Below are 15206 nucleotides of genomic sequence, written 5' to 3'. Positions count from 1 at the left end.
AAGGGGAATTCGACGCCATCCGGAGGCCCTACAGAGTTAAGCGGGAGTGATGTCAATCGAGCAAAAATAAGGCAAAAGTGGGCAAGAAAGGAAGATCAGTGGCACCTGTTGCCATTACTATGCACCCTAGACCCCCCAGGATAGCCCGGGATGAAAAAATCGTCGGGCACGTAAAATCGAAAAATGGCCCAAAAACGTGAAAAGGCGTGGATTATAATCCACGGCTCGGGGATCCCGTCGAGGCCGAGCACCGCTACTCATGGGTGGCATCAAAGGGTTTTGGTAGTCCCTTAGAAACCACACTCATGCCTTGGAAGGGGCATCCGACGCTATCTGAAGCCCTTACGGAGTAAAGCGGGAGCGATGCCAATCGCGAATAAAAAAAAGGCAAATGTGGGCCAGAGAGGAAGGTTTCTGGCAGCCGTAGCCAATACTAAGCATCGTAGATACCCCAGGATGGCCCGGGCCAAAAAAAGTCGTCGGGCTCGGAGAAATCGAAAAATGGCCCAAAAACGTGAAAAAGTGTGGATTATAGTCCACGGCTCAGGGATCCCGTCGAGGCCGGGCACCGGTGCTCATGGGTGGCATCCAAGGGTTGTGGTATTCCCTTAGAAGGCACACTCATGCCTTGGAAGGGGCCGTCGACGCCATCGGAAGCCCCTACGGAGTAAAGCGGGAGCGTTGCCAATCGAGCAAAAATAAGGCAAAAGTGGGCAAGAAAGGAAGGTTTGTGGCACTCATAGCCATTAATAAGCACCCTAGATCCCCCAGGATTGCCCGGGAAGAAAAAGGTCGTAAGGCCCAGAGAAGTCGAAAAATGGCCCAAAAATGTGAAAAAGCGTCGATTATAGTCCACGGCTCAGGGGTCCGGTCGGGGCCGAGCACCACTTGTCATGGGTGGCATCCAAGGGTTGTGGTAGTCCCTTAAAAGGCACACTAATGCCATGGAAGGGGCAATCGACGCCATCCCGAGGCCCGACGGAGTAAAGCGGAAATCGCACAAAAATAAGGCCAAAGTAGGAAAGAAAGGAATGTTTGTGGCACTCGTAGCCATTACTAAGCACCCTAGAGACCCCATGATGGCCCAGGAAGAAAAGATTCGTAAAGCCAGAGAAGTCGAAAAATGGCAAAAAAAACGTGAAAAAGCGTGGATTATAGTCCACGGCTCGGGGATCCCGTCACGGCCGGGCACCGGTGCTCATGCTGGCTTCTAAGGGTTCTGGTAATCCCTTAAAAGGCACACTCATGCCTTGGAATGGGCATTCGACGCCATCCGGAGCCCCTACGGAGTAAAGCGGGAGCATTGCCAATCGCGCAAAAATAAGGCTAACGTCGGCCGGAAAGAAGTTTATTGAACCCCTAGCTATTTCTAAGCACCTTAGATCTCCCAAGATGGCCCAGACGAAAAAATTCGTCGGCCCAGAGAAGTCGGAAAAATGACCAAAAAACGTGAAAAAGCGGATTATAGTCCACGGCTCGGGGTCCGGTCGGGCCGAGCACCGCTGTCATGGTGCATCCAAGGTTGTGTAGTCCCTTAAAGGCACACTAATGCCATGGAAGGGGCATTCGACGCCATCCGAAGGCCGACGGTTGTTAAAGCGAAAATCGCGCAAAAATAAGCCAAAGTGGGAAAAAAGAATGTTTTGGCACTCGTAACCATTACTAAGCACCCTAGAACCCCATGATGCCCAGGAAGAAAAATTCGTCAAGCACCGAGAAGTCGAAAAAATGCAAAAAAACGTAAAAAGCGTGGATTATAGTCCATGCTCGGGCTCCCGTCAGGCCGGCACCGGTGCCCATGGGTGGCTTCCAAGGTTCTGGTAGTCCCTTAGAAGCACACTCATGCCTTGAAAGGGCATTCGACGCCATCCGGATCCCCTACGGATAATTGGGGGTGCAATCGCGCAAAATAAGACAAACATGGGCCGGAAAGAAAGGTTTCTGGCACCCGTAGCTATTCCTAAGCACCCTAGATCCCCCAAGATGGCCCGGGACAAAAAAGTCGTCGGGCCCGGAAAGTCAAAATGGCCCAAAAACATCAAAAAAACGTGCATTATACTCCATGGCTCGGGGATCCCGTCGAGGTCGGCGCAGCGCTCATGGTGGCATCCAAGATTGTGTAGTCCGTAAAGACACACTCATGCCTTGGAAGGAATCGACGCCATCCAAAGGCCTACGGAGTAGAGCGGGAGCTTGCCAATCGTGCAAAAATACGTAAAAGTGGAAAGAAAAGTTTATGGCACCCATAGCCATTACGATGCACCTAGACCCCCAGGATGGCCGGACGAAAAAAATCGTCTGCACGTAAAGTCGAAAAATGGCCCAAAACGTGAAAAAGCGTGGATTATAGTCACGGCTCGGATCTCGTCGAGGCCAGCACCGTGCTCACGGTGGCATCCAAGGTTGTGTATTCCCTAAAAGCACATTCATGCCTTGGAAGGGGCATTCGACGCCATCCGGAGCCCCTACGGAGTAAAGCGGGAGAGTTGCCAATCGCGCAAAAATAAGGCAAACGTGGGCCATCAAGGAAGGTTTCTCGCACCCGTAGCCATTATTAAGCATCCTAGATCCCCCAAGATGGCCCGGGACGAAAAAAGTCGTCGGGCCAGAGAAGTTGAAAAATGGCCCAAAAACATGAAAAAGTGTGGATTGTAGTCCACGGCTAGAGGCTGCCGTCGGCTGGAACCTGTCTCATGGTGCCATCCAAGGTTGTTGTAGTCCCTTAGAAGCACACTCATCCTTGTAGGGGCATTCGACGCCATCCGGAAACCCTAGGAGTAAGCGGAGTGCTTCCAATCGAGCCAAAATAAGGCAAAAGGGCAAGAATAAAGATTTGTGGCATCTTTGCTATTATTAAGCACCCTAGAGACCCCATGATGGCCAGGAAGAAAAATTCGTCAAGCCAGAAAATCGAAAAATGGCAAAAAACGTGAAAAAGCGTGGATATAGTCCACGGCTCGGATCCCGTCACGCCGGCACCGGTGCTCATGGTGCATCCAAGTTGTGGTAGTCCCTTAGAAGTCACACTCATGCCTTGGAAGGGCGCATCCGACGCTATCGAACCCTACGGAGTAAAAGGAGCGATGCCAATCGCGCAAAAAGAAGGCAAACGTTGGCCAGAGAGGAAGGTTTCTGGCAGCCGTAGCCATTACTAAGCATCATAGATCCCCAGGATTCCCCGGGACGAAAAAAGTCGTCGGCCTGGAGAAGTCGAAAAATGGCCCAAAAACGTGAAAAGTGTGATTATAGTCCACAGCTCGGGATCCCGTCGAGGCCGGCACCGTGCTCATGGGTGCATCCAAGGGTTGTGGTAGTCCCTTTGAAGCCACACTCATGCGTTGGAAGGAGGCATCCGACGCTATTCGAAGCCCCTACCAAGTAAAGCGGGAGCGATGCCAATCGCGCAAAAAGAAAGCAAACGTGGGCCGAGAGAAGTTTCTGGCAGCCGTAGCCATTACTAAGCATCCTGATCCCCCAGGATGGCCGACGAAAAAAGTCGTCGGCCTGGAGAAGTCGAAAAATGGCCCAAAAACGTAAAAGTTGGATTATAATCCACGGCTCGGGATCCCGTCGAGGCGGCACCGTGCTCATGGTGGCATCCAAGGGTTGTGTATTCCTTAGAAGCACACTCATGCCTTGGAAGGGCCGTCGACGCCATCGGGAGCCCCTGCGGAGTAAAGCGGGAGCGTTGACAATCGAGAAAAAATAAGCAAAAGTGGGCAAGAATGGAAGTTTGTGGCACTCGTAGCCATTAATAAGCACCCTAATCTCCCAGGATTGCCCGGAAGAAAAAGGTCGTAAGGCCTAGAGAAGTCTAAAAATGGCCAAAAACGTGAAAAAGCGTGGATTATAGTCCACGGCTCGGGGTCCGGTCGGGGCCGAGCACCGCTGGTCATGGGTGGCATCCAAGGGTTGTGGTAGTCCCTTAAAAGGCACACTAATGCCATGAAAGGGGCATTCAACGCCATCCGGAGGCCCAACGGAGTAAAGCGGAAATCGCGCAAAAATAAGGCCAAAGTGGGAAAGAAAGGAATGTTTGTGGCACCCGTAGCCATTACTAAGCACCCTAGAGACCCCATGATGGCCCAGGAAGAAAAGATTCGTAAAGCCAGAGAAGTCGAAAAATGGCAAAAAAAACTTGAAAAAGCGTGGATTATAGTCCACGGCTCGAGGCTCCCGTCACGGCCGGGCACCGGTGCTCATGGTGGCTTCTAAGGGTTCTGGTAATCCCTTAAAAGGCACACTCATGCCTTAGAATGGGCATTCGACGCCATCCGGATCCCCTACGGAGTAAAGCGGGAGCATTGCCAATCGCGCAAAAATAAGGCTAACGTTGGCCGGAAAGGAAGGTTTATTGAACCCCTAGCTATTTCTAAGCACCTTAGATCTCCCAAGATGGGCCCAGGACGAAAAAATTCGTCGGGCCCAGAGAAGTCGGAAAATGACCAAAAAACGTGAAAAAGCGTGGATTATAGTCCACGGCTCGGGGGTCCGGTTGGGGCCGAGCACCGCTGGTCATGGGTGGCATCCAAGGGTTGTGGTAGTCCCTTAAAAGGCACACTAATGCCATGGAAGGGGAATTCGACGCCATCCGAAGGCCCGACGGTGTAAAGCGAAAATCGCGCAAAAATAAGGCCAAAGTGGGAAAGAAAGGAATGTTTGTGGCACTCGTAACCATTACTAAGCACCCTAGAGACCCCATGATGGCCCAGGAAGAAAAAATTCGTTAAGCACCGAGAAGTCGAAAAATGGCAAAAAAACGTGAAAAAGCGTGGATTATAGTCCACGGCTCGGGGCTCCCGTCAGGGCCGGGCACCGGTGCCCATGGGTGGCTTCCAAGGGTTCTGGTAGTCCCTTAGAAGGCACACTCATGCCTTGAAAGGGGCATTCGACGCCATCCGGATCCCCTACGGAGTAATGTGGGAGGGTTGCCAATCGCGCAAAACTAAGACAAACATGGGCCGGAAAGAAAGGTTTCTCGCACCCGTAGCCATTATTAAGCATCCTAGATCCCCCAAGATGGCCCGGGACGAAAAAAGTCGTCGGGCCAGAGAAGTTGAAAAATGGCCCAAAAACATGAAAAAGTGTGGATTGTAGTCCACGGCTAGAGGCTGCCGTCGGGGCTGGGAACCTGTGCTCATGGGTGCCATCCAAGGGTTGTTGTAGTCCCTTAGAAGGCACACTCATGCCTTGGTAGGGGCATTCGACGCCATCCGGAAACCCTACGGAGTTAAGCGGGAGTGCTTCCAATCGAGCCAAAATAAGGCAAAAGTGGGCAAGAATAGAAGATTTGTGGCATCTGTTGCTATTATTAAGCACCCTAGAGACCCCATGATGGCCCAGGAAGAAAAAATTCGTCAAGCCAGAAAAGTCGAAAAATGGCAAAAAAACGTGAAAAAGCGTGGATTATAGTCCACGGCTCGGGGATCCCGTCACGGCCGGGCACCGGTGCTCATGGGTGGCATCCAAGGGTTGTGGTAGTCCCTTAGAAGTCACACTCATGCCTTGGAAGGGCGCATCCGACGCTATTCGAACCCCTACGGAGTAAAGAAGGAGCGATGCCAATCGCGCAAAAAGAAGGCAAACGTGGGCCAGAGAGGAAGGTTTCTGGCAGCCGTAGCCATTACTAAGCATCCTAGATCCCCCAGGATTCCCCGGGACGAAAAAAGTCGTCGGGCCTGGAGAAGTCGAAAAATGGCCCAAAAACGTGAAAAAGTGTGAATTATAGTCCACAGCTCGGGGATCCCGTCGAGGCCGGGCACCGGTGCTCATGGGTGGCATCCAAGGGTTGTGGTAGTCCCTTAGAAGCCACACTCATGCCTTGGAAGGAGGCATCCGACGCTATTCGAAGCCCTACCAAGTAAAGCGGGAGCGATGCCAATCGCGCAAAAAGAAGGCAAACGTGGGCCAGAGAGGAAGGTTTCTGGCAGCCGTAGCCATTACTAAGCATCCTAGATCCCCCAGGATGGCCCGGACGAAAAAAGTCGTCGGGCCTGGAGAAGTCGAAAAATGGCCCAAAAACGTGAAAAAGTGTGGATTATAGTCCACGGCTCGGGGATCCCGTCGAGGCTGGGCACCGGTGCTCATGGGTGGCATCCAAGGGTTGTGGTATTCCGTTAGAAGGCACACTCATGCCTTGGAAGGGGCCGTCGACGCCATCGGGAGCCCCTGCGGAGTAAAGCGGGAGCGTTGACAATCGAGAAAAAATAAGGCAAAAGTGGGCAAGAATGGAAGGTTTGTGGCACTCGTAGCCATTAATAAGCACCCTAGATCTCTCAGGATTGCCCGGGAAGAAAAAGGTCGTAAGGCCTAGCGAAGTCTAAAAATGGCCCAAAAACGTGAAAAAGCGTGGATTATAGTCCACGGCTCGGGGGTCCGGTCGGGGCCGAGCACCGCTAGTCATGGGTGGCATCCAAGGGTTGTGGTAGTCCCTTAAAAGGCACACTAATGCCATGAAAGGGGCATTCGACGCCATCCGAAGGCCCAACGGAGTAAAGCGGAAATCGCGCAAAAATAAGGCCAAAGTGGGAAAGAAAGGAATGTTTGTGGCACCCGTAGCCATTACTAAGCACCCTAGAGACCCCATGATGGCCCAGGATGAAATGATTCGTAAAGCCAGAGAAGTCGAAAAATGGCAAAAAAATGTGAAAAAGCGTGGATTATAGTCCACGGCTCGGGGCTCCCATCAGGGCTGGGCACCGGTGCCCATGGGTGGCTTCCAAGGGTTCTGGTAGTCCCTTAGAAGGCACACTCATGCCTTGGAAGGGCATTCGACGCCATCCGGATCCCCTACAGAGTAAAGCGGAAGGGTTGACAATCGCGCAAAAATAAGACAAACATGGGCCGGAAAGGAAGGTTTCTGGCACCCGTAGCTATTTCAAAGCACCCTAGATCCCTCATGATGGCCCGGGACAAAAAAAGTCGTCGGTCCCGGAGAAGTCGAAAAATGGCCCAAAAGCATCAAAAAACGTGCATTATACTCCATGGCTCGGGGATCCCGTCGAGGTCGGGCGCCGGTGCTCATGGGTGGCATCCAAGAGTTGTGGTAGTCCGTGTAGAAGACACACTCATGCCTTGGAAGGGGAATTCAACGCCATCTAGAGGCCCTACGGAGTAGAGCGAGAGCGGTGCCAATCGTGCAAAAATACGGCAAAAGTGGCAAAGAAAAGAAGGTTTATGGCACCCATAACCATTACTATGCACCCTAGACCCCCCAGGATGGCCCGGGACGAAAAAAATCGTCGGGCACGTAAAGTCGAAAAATGGCCCAAAAACGTGAAAAAGCGTGGATTATAGTCCACGGCTCGGGGATCTCGTCGAGGCCGGGCACCGGTGCTCACGGGTGGCATCCAAGGGTTGTGGTATTCCCTTAGAAGGCACACTCATGCCTTGGAAGGGGAATTCGACGCCATCGGAAGCCCCTACGGAGTAAAGCGGGAGCGTTGCCAATCGAGCAAAAATAAGGCAAAAGTGGGCAAGAAAGGAAGGTTTGTGGCACTCGTAGCCATTAATAAGCACCCTAGATCCCCCAGGATTGCCCGGGAAGAAAAAGGTCGTAAGGGCCAGAGAAGTCGAAAAATGGCCCAAAAACGTGAAAAAGCGTGGATTATAGTCCACGGCTCGGGGGTCCGGTTGGGGCCGAGCATCGCTGGTCATGGGTGGCATCCAAGGGTTGTGGTAGTCCATTAGAAGGCACACTCATACCTTGGAAGGGGCATTCGACGACATCCGGTCCCTATGGAGTAAAGTAGGAGCGTTGCTAATCGAGCTGATATAAGGAATAAGTGGGTAAGAAAGCAAGGTCTGTTGCACTCGTAGCCATTAGTAAGCACCCTAGAACCCCCAGGATGGCCCGGGACGAAAAAAAGTCGTCGGGCCTGGAGAAGTCGATATTTGGCCCAAAAACGCGAAAAAGCGTGGATTATAGTCCACGGCTCGGGGCTCTTGTCGGGGCCGGGCACCGGTGCTCATGGGTGGCATCGAAGGGTTGTGGTAGTCCCGTAGAAGGCACACTCATGCCTGGAAGGGGCATTCGACGCCATCTGGAGGCCTTACAGAGTAAAGTGGTAGTGTTGCCAATCGGGCCAAAATAAGGCATGAGGGCAAGAAAGGAAGGTCTGTGGCACTCGTAGCCATTTATAAGCTCCTAAGATCCCCAAGGATGGCCCGGGACGAAAAAACTCGTAGGACTCAGAGAGATCGAAAAATGGCCCAAAAACGTGAAAAAGCATGGGTGGGCAGGCTCCCCAGCGATTGATAGAACGACGCGCGCTCAGCTGACCTCCAACGAGCGTGCTTGGGCAGCGTTGGGTTTTTGTGTTGGGGGAGGTTGCAGAAAGAGAAAGAAAATGTTTGAGGGTTTATTTTTATGTGATGTTGAAGTTATGTAATCTTTTAAGCTCAGACTCGTATCTTTAAGTTGAATTCTAAGTTCAACCACGTTAGCGAATTCAAACATATTAGCTCATTCACACCTTAGATACGAGTATATGAAATACTTCATATTGTAGTATCATTGGTTTCATGATAAATTACCAATAGTCATTACAAGAGCAAGATCCATCCTCGAAATGATGAAATCGCTTCCGATCTCTGACAATAATTTTCCGACTATACAATTTCGAGATCATTTTAATTGAAGAATGACAATCATCACATATTCGAAGATTCTTAACTACTCGAAGTGGTGTTTGGGAGCTTGTGCTAATCAACCCGAATGCAACAGCAATCTTTTCACTGTGATAGAACAAGGCACTCTGCTTTGCTTCTTCATCCACATTAAGCAAAACATGTTTGGTATTTGGCTGGTAACCTATGGATTGCAATTTGTTAGATATCTCTCCCAACATCAAACGGATTTCCTTGACATGCGGATGTGAGTCATCTTCTACGAGAAACTCGTGGACTGCTCCATCGATCTCGATCCAGCTGCATCCTGGATCTTTTCTTATGTCTCTATTCTTCATCAACAACCTAACCTCAGTAACTCCATCCCAATCTTCTAAAGATGCATACATATTTGATAGAGCAACATAAGAGCCACTATCAGAAGGAGCTATTTCCATGAGATGTTTGGCTACTCGTCTTCCCATCTCGATATCACTATGCATCTTACACGCACCCAACAACGACTTATAAATAACAGCATCAGGTTTCATGGGCATTTTGCCTACCAATTCCTCAGCATCACGCAAGAGCCCATTTCGACCTAGAAGATCAACCATGCAACCATAATGTTCAATCCTAGGCTTAAACCCAGCTACCCTTATCATGTGATCAAAGAACATCTTGCCTTCACTCACCTTTCCACCATGGCTACAAGCACTTAAAACACCGATGTAGGTAACATCGCTAGGTTCAATCCCCATATCTAGCATCATTGAGAAATAGTGAATAGACTCTGTTGCACGGCCATGGGTAGCAAGTCCATTAATAATAGCATTCCATGTTATGGTATTCTTTCTTGGTAGGCTCTCAAAGACTTGAATTGCCTTCTCCACACTCCCACATTTGGAGTACATATCAACTAAAGCAGAGCCAAGCACATCATCAATCTCAATATCATTTCTCTCAGCATACAGATGAATCCACTTGCCTAATTCAAGTGCACCCATATGAGAAATCGCCGGAAGGATGCTAACCAATGTAACATAATTAGGTTTAACATTCTCATCCACCAACTGCATCTCCCTAAAAATCTCAATAGCATCCCTAAACCAACCACGTTGCGCATACCCCGCTATCATCCCATTCCACGAAACCACACTTCTCTTAGGCATTTTATCAAACAATTGGCGTGCAGCTCCCAAATCACCTAGTTTAACATACCCATCAACCATCACATTCCTTAAAACTACATCACCATCTTCTCTCCTCTTACTAACACCATTAACATTATCATCATCATGCAAAATCCTCCGCGAAAACAATACATGAGCATCATCCATGACACCACACATAACATACATCCTCAAAAGATTACTAACCACAAAATCATCATCTTCTAAACCCAGTTTTGTGACATGGGCATGAACCTGCTTACCCACACCCAGATTTGCGAGCTTGGCACAGGCTTTAAGCACAGAAGGGAAAGTGAAGTTGTTAGGAGAGATAAAATCATCACATAACATAAGTGTAAAAATAGACAAAGCTTCAAGTGGGTCATCTTCAACCTCTGAAATGGCTCTAATAATGGTGTTGTATGAGAATGGGTTAGGTTGGTTCATTCGGTAGAAGAGAAGGCGGCCATAGTTGAGGTCTCCAAGTGAGAGAGCGGAGCACTTTACGAGTTCTGCAGTTATTAGTGGGTCGTGAATTTTGGCAGTTTTGATGAGTTTGGCATGTATTTGTTTCAATTCTTTGATGTTTTTGCAATTTGAGATTTCTGGGAAATTTGGAGCGGGTGTGGTGTAGGATTTGAAGCTTTTGATGTTCATAGTAGCTCAAACTCGTTGGTGGTTCACGCTAGGCTGTAGTAACAATTCGGATAAGTTAGTTGTATTATTGATTAGAAATTACTAACCCCGTACCCTACTTGTTACAAATTTGGGCGTGACCTGAAATTCGGGTTGATACTACTTACTAGCACGGGTGGCTATTCCATTTAGGAAGAATGATGAAATAAGGAATATTCCATTTCATCATTTTTGAAGAACGATGAAATAATGAATATTCCATTTTGAAGCTTAGGAACACAAACGGTGTTGGTAAAGTCACTTTGTCTCAACGAATTGTTACATTTACATCTAGTAAATGATGTGCGATTTACCAATTACTCCTATTAGAGAGGTACTGAAGACATTCCCTCAAAAAAAAAAAAGAGGTACTGAAGACATATTTTGTAAAAACATATACTTCAGTACTAGATGTAGTTTCGCAATACTACAAAGACTTTATAACAATCAGCATCATATAATGTCTTCTTGTTTGTGATCTATTGGCCCAATAGCAAAACCTTGCTTCTGCTAAGCTCAACCTAGAAAGAAAAGAAAAATGCACAATAATATTACAACAATGATGTGTAGATAGTAGATACCAACTAGATTATTCCGTTGGTAAAGTCGCGTGGTGTTACCCACAATTTGGGATCAAATCCAATTTAAATCACTGCACTCGTGGCTCACGGTTTGTGTTTGCCAACATATTCGATATATAAAGTAATTAGTACATGTCGTGGTTGGCTGATGTCAGTTAATTTACATTGTTTGCCAGCTCTTCTATATTAGTGACATAAATAGACCTTAATAAGCCATGTAGAGTACACACTACACTACACTACACTACACTACAATACATATTCTTGATTATGAAAAGCAAAAGCCACATCAAGAGCTTTTCTGGTCACTTGCAACCAACATTCTGGGAGCATTCTCCATAACTGGATCATGTACTTCATTACGAATATCTAACCCAGTTGTTCTCTGCTAAAACAACCCAAATAACTTCTGTAAGATAACATAATATCATCCTCAAAAGAATTTCCCACAAGAAAGATAAACCAACTTAAGAGTCAAGACTAACGTGAAGCACAAGATGAGTTCTTAAAAAAAAAAAGAGCAGCACAAAAGGTAAGATCCTATATATCTCTAGAACTTGGAAATTTCCATTAGACCTCAATAAACTAAGAAATAATATAGTGTGGCATTCTCGTAACAATAAACATTCAGCAATTTGCAGTCAGCACGTTTATCTGCTGTGAGCACAGGAAAATATGTATTGCAAAAAATGTTGTAGACTTTAGTTGCCAACTTGCTGTATATGTAAAAAGTTACACAGCACTTGAAAATCGTTGATCAGGGTTTTAAAATTTCTACACGGCAATTGATTATATACTACTACAGATGACTCTCTTGAAAGTTTGCATTGACTGTACTAATCAGAAGCATTAGGGTACATTAACATCGTTCTATTCCTACAGGAGGATCAACAACATCAAAATTCAAAACAGAACGTCCAATGGTACATGTGACCAGTCACAAATAATAAATAATGATAGAGGACAGCATAATAAGGAGATTGAAGCTTGTGATAGGATAAAATGAAAGGGCAGCTTACCATTACAATGCCTGTAACCCTTCAACCTCCAAAAAAGAAATTGTTCATGACCAAAAATTAATCAATAGCATAGGATGATTAGGATCCTCCAGAAAGCTCTTAAAAAAGAAACAACGAATGATAGAGTGAGCGTCATCCATCACTTTTTAAATAGTTGGCGACCTGTTTTCAATCAAAAATTATTCCACAGCATGTCAATGAACTCATTAAACTGACATTCTTAAACAAACATGCAGAAGGAAACATGGCCTAGACCCATTGTCTTAATATTATTAACTTCTACTTATATTTCTTGATGAATTCAACTGAATGGTCAAGGCCTGATCAGCCAGCCTTATAAAATGAAAGGATGCAATATAAGGGAGTAGGAGACACTGAGGCATAGTAGGATTAGAGGCTGTGACCTCAAGTTTTTCAATCAGCTCATTTCTGAAGCATATATATCAGAAGCCAAGACCTCAAGTTTTTTCCAAATAGTTCGTTCATTTGACACTATTTTCAGTTTTAACAGCCAAAAATAGAGCATCTCCACAAAGAATTGCCACATTTTTCTCATCCGGCAACTGTTCTTGCACAAAGCAATTCAAAGCTTCTCTACCACCATTATTAGGCGGTAATTTAGACAGTCCCCTATTGTAATTTCCCATCTCATCAGTCATCTCATATTAGTATTAAAGCACAAGAGAATAAGAAAGATAAGGGGGTTACAAAAGTTAATAAAATTTGTCACCCTGCCATTTTAAAACATCCCAACCTTTTATTTTCGAAGCATCTTGATATATTGTTCAGCTATTTATTAAAAGAATTGGTCTATAAAAAAATAAGGGTTCGTCCTAAAAGACAAGTATATATATGAGCACAACACCATATTAAGAATGCAACCATGCCAAAGTAAACTTCAAATAGCAATAATGAATTTACCCGCATTAGCTCTCCTTCTAGGTTCTTTTAATTTTCCATTCATTCCCAATCCATGTTTCTTGCACGCACCATTGCTACTTACACTCAGTTTTCCAGCCATTCGTTTCTTAGTTACCTTGTCATTATTGATGATAAGGTCACTGCTCCGTGTTTCTTCCCGGCATGTTATATTCTTCAAAAAACCATCTTTCTTGGTTGGAGTATTGCCATTCCTCCTTCCAACATTTATTTCTCCAACATTCCTCATCACCCTATCTCTACCACCAGCAGAATGAACACCATTTCTCCCATCTTCTCCATTTCTTTTTCTTTGGCTGCCAATCAACATATAGTTCATAAGCATAATTTTGTTCATTTCATTTTCTTTCTCTTTCATGGGAAGGACACTAATCGGGGGCTAACATCGGTATGATAGCATATACCATGATTGTGAACATGATCCATGCATCCATGAATTATATGATGATAAAAAAATATTACTAACCAAACTTCAAATTATAGATCAGATTTGACCAAACTTAATTTGTCTCACAAAACTAGTTAAATCATACAAAAATCATTAAGCACCATAGAAATTCTTTTTTTCACTTCATCCAAACCACCATAATTATGCTATATATCAATCAAACATTACTCGCATCACAAAACTAGCTTTTGGGGTTAAAAAATTTCCAAAGTTCATGTAAGATGCATAAGACACCTTGTATTTGACGCTTGAAGCAACCCAGCACGGTTTACCCCCGGTATGTGGATGTAGCTAATACACAATTGGTGAACCACGTCAGATCTCTATGTCAAATTTTCTTGTTTCTTTATTTCTTGATTGCTGTCATTATAGCACACTTATTAAACACATGCTATCTTCTCTTTGAAAGATTCTTGCAAGTACATATTTCAAAATAATAGAATGTTAAATGAGTGTTACCAATGAACCAGTTCAAGAATCCATCAACCATAAAACTAACTAATGGAGTGTTCAACTTTCCTAAATTAAATCCACTACTACAATAATTATCCATCAATTACACATTCTTCTCTAACATGCAACCACTAATAAAGTACACTCCTTTGACTCGAAATCACAAAAAAATCAAAAGTTCAAAAAAACTTATAGTAGTATTAAATAATTCAGGAGAGAGAAAGAGATAATACTATTACATACCCAGAAGAAGGAGAAGAATCCAAAGGAGGAAACCAGAAATTAGGTGGGACCCACTCCCGATGCAATCGAAGATCGGACGAACAGAAATCGATCTGTTCACGAGAACAACGGAAGAAAACAGAGTAATAATTAGAAGGTTCTAGAAGTTTCGTAACTACACCTTCCCACCAACCGTCGTTATGAAAAGCGTCGACTTCTTCCATGAGAGAGAAAATACGGTGAGGTTCACGAGGAGGGATAGGGCGAATAAGAATGGCGTCGACGAATTCACGAAGAGGTTTCGAACCTGCGTCATCTGTCATGAGATTGTGGTATTCTACTAAGATTTTGTGGGAATTACGAGATATTTTTCGAATTACAGTTGCAGTGTACCAAGAACCACGAAGACCTTCGTCCTCTGAGCTTACTTCAACAATGGTGCCTTTTTGGAAGGTTTTTTCGTAAATTGATTCTTCCGCCATTGTTGAAGGTTGGAAGTTTAGAGAGAGAAGATGATGAATGGAGTTTTGTGTTGATGAAAAATGATGTTAGTTTAGGTAGAAAGAAGAAGTGGGAAAATGGAGTTGATTTATGTCAAACTTTTTCTACCAACTGCTATATTTGGGGGAAATCTTGGAGTCTTTTGTTATGACATGTCGTTTAAGTTGTTCTTTTTATTGTTAGTGGTAAGAGTATTAAATTATCACTAATCTTCTCCTTAAAAGAATTATATTATGTCTATTAAGTATCTCTACTTTCCCTTTTAGGGTTTAAAACTAATTATTAGGTCTGGGTTACGTCCCGGGTAAGGGTTTAAAACGAGTTATTAGGTTTGAGCTACGTCCCGGGTAAGAAAAATTTTCATTTATTAATATTATAATTTAAGATGATAACACTAAATATTATTTGGTCTAGTGGTTAAGACTTCAGTGTATGTTCTTGAGGTTCTGGGATCAAACCGCCACGTGACACCGTTTCTGACTTAGGCACGCCTTATAATATATTAGTATAGATCTCGTCCGTTGATGGTTGATTTACTTCATTAGTATTTAAACAATACTACCCCTGTTTTTTTGTAGTATTTTCGTGG

At 45.3% G+C, this 15206-nt stretch overlaps 1 protein-coding gene across 2 annotated transcripts; it reads right to left on the bottom strand.

Moving 5' to 3' along the window:
• Positions 1 to 8480: 8480 nt before the first annotated feature.
• LOC104894832 (pentatricopeptide repeat-containing protein At5g48910) lies at positions 8481 to 14815 on the bottom strand. Of its 2 annotated transcripts, XM_048637602.2 has the most exons (5): positions 14138 to 14815; positions 13676 to 13801; positions 12976 to 13289; positions 12055 to 12216; positions 8481 to 10975 (listed from the first exon to the last, which is right to left on the bottom strand). In XM_048637602.2, exon 5 carries the CDS (start codon positions 10434 to 10436, stop codon positions 8532 to 8534), a length of 1905 nt encoding a protein of 634 aa, XP_048493559.1. In that variant the 5' UTR covers positions 10437 to 10975; positions 12055 to 12216; positions 12976 to 13289; positions 13676 to 13801; positions 14138 to 14815; the 3' UTR covers positions 8481 to 8531. The 2 variants fall into 2 exon arrangements, with proteins under 2 accessions (XP_048493559.1, XP_010679473.1); XM_010681171.4 differs by lacking the exon at positions 13676 to 13801 and having other exon boundaries at positions 14138 to 14809.
• Between the last annotated feature and the right edge of the window lie 391 nt (positions 14816 to 15206).

This window comes from Beta vulgaris, chromosome 5, assembly GCF_026745355.1.
Source record: "Beta vulgaris subsp. vulgaris cultivar EL10 chromosome 5, EL10.2, whole genome shotgun sequence".
NCBI lineage: Eukaryota > Viridiplantae > Streptophyta > Magnoliopsida > Caryophyllales > Amaranthaceae > Beta > Beta vulgaris.
Note: the sequence above shows the minus strand (reverse complement) of the source record. Positions and strands in the feature narration are given on the sequence as shown.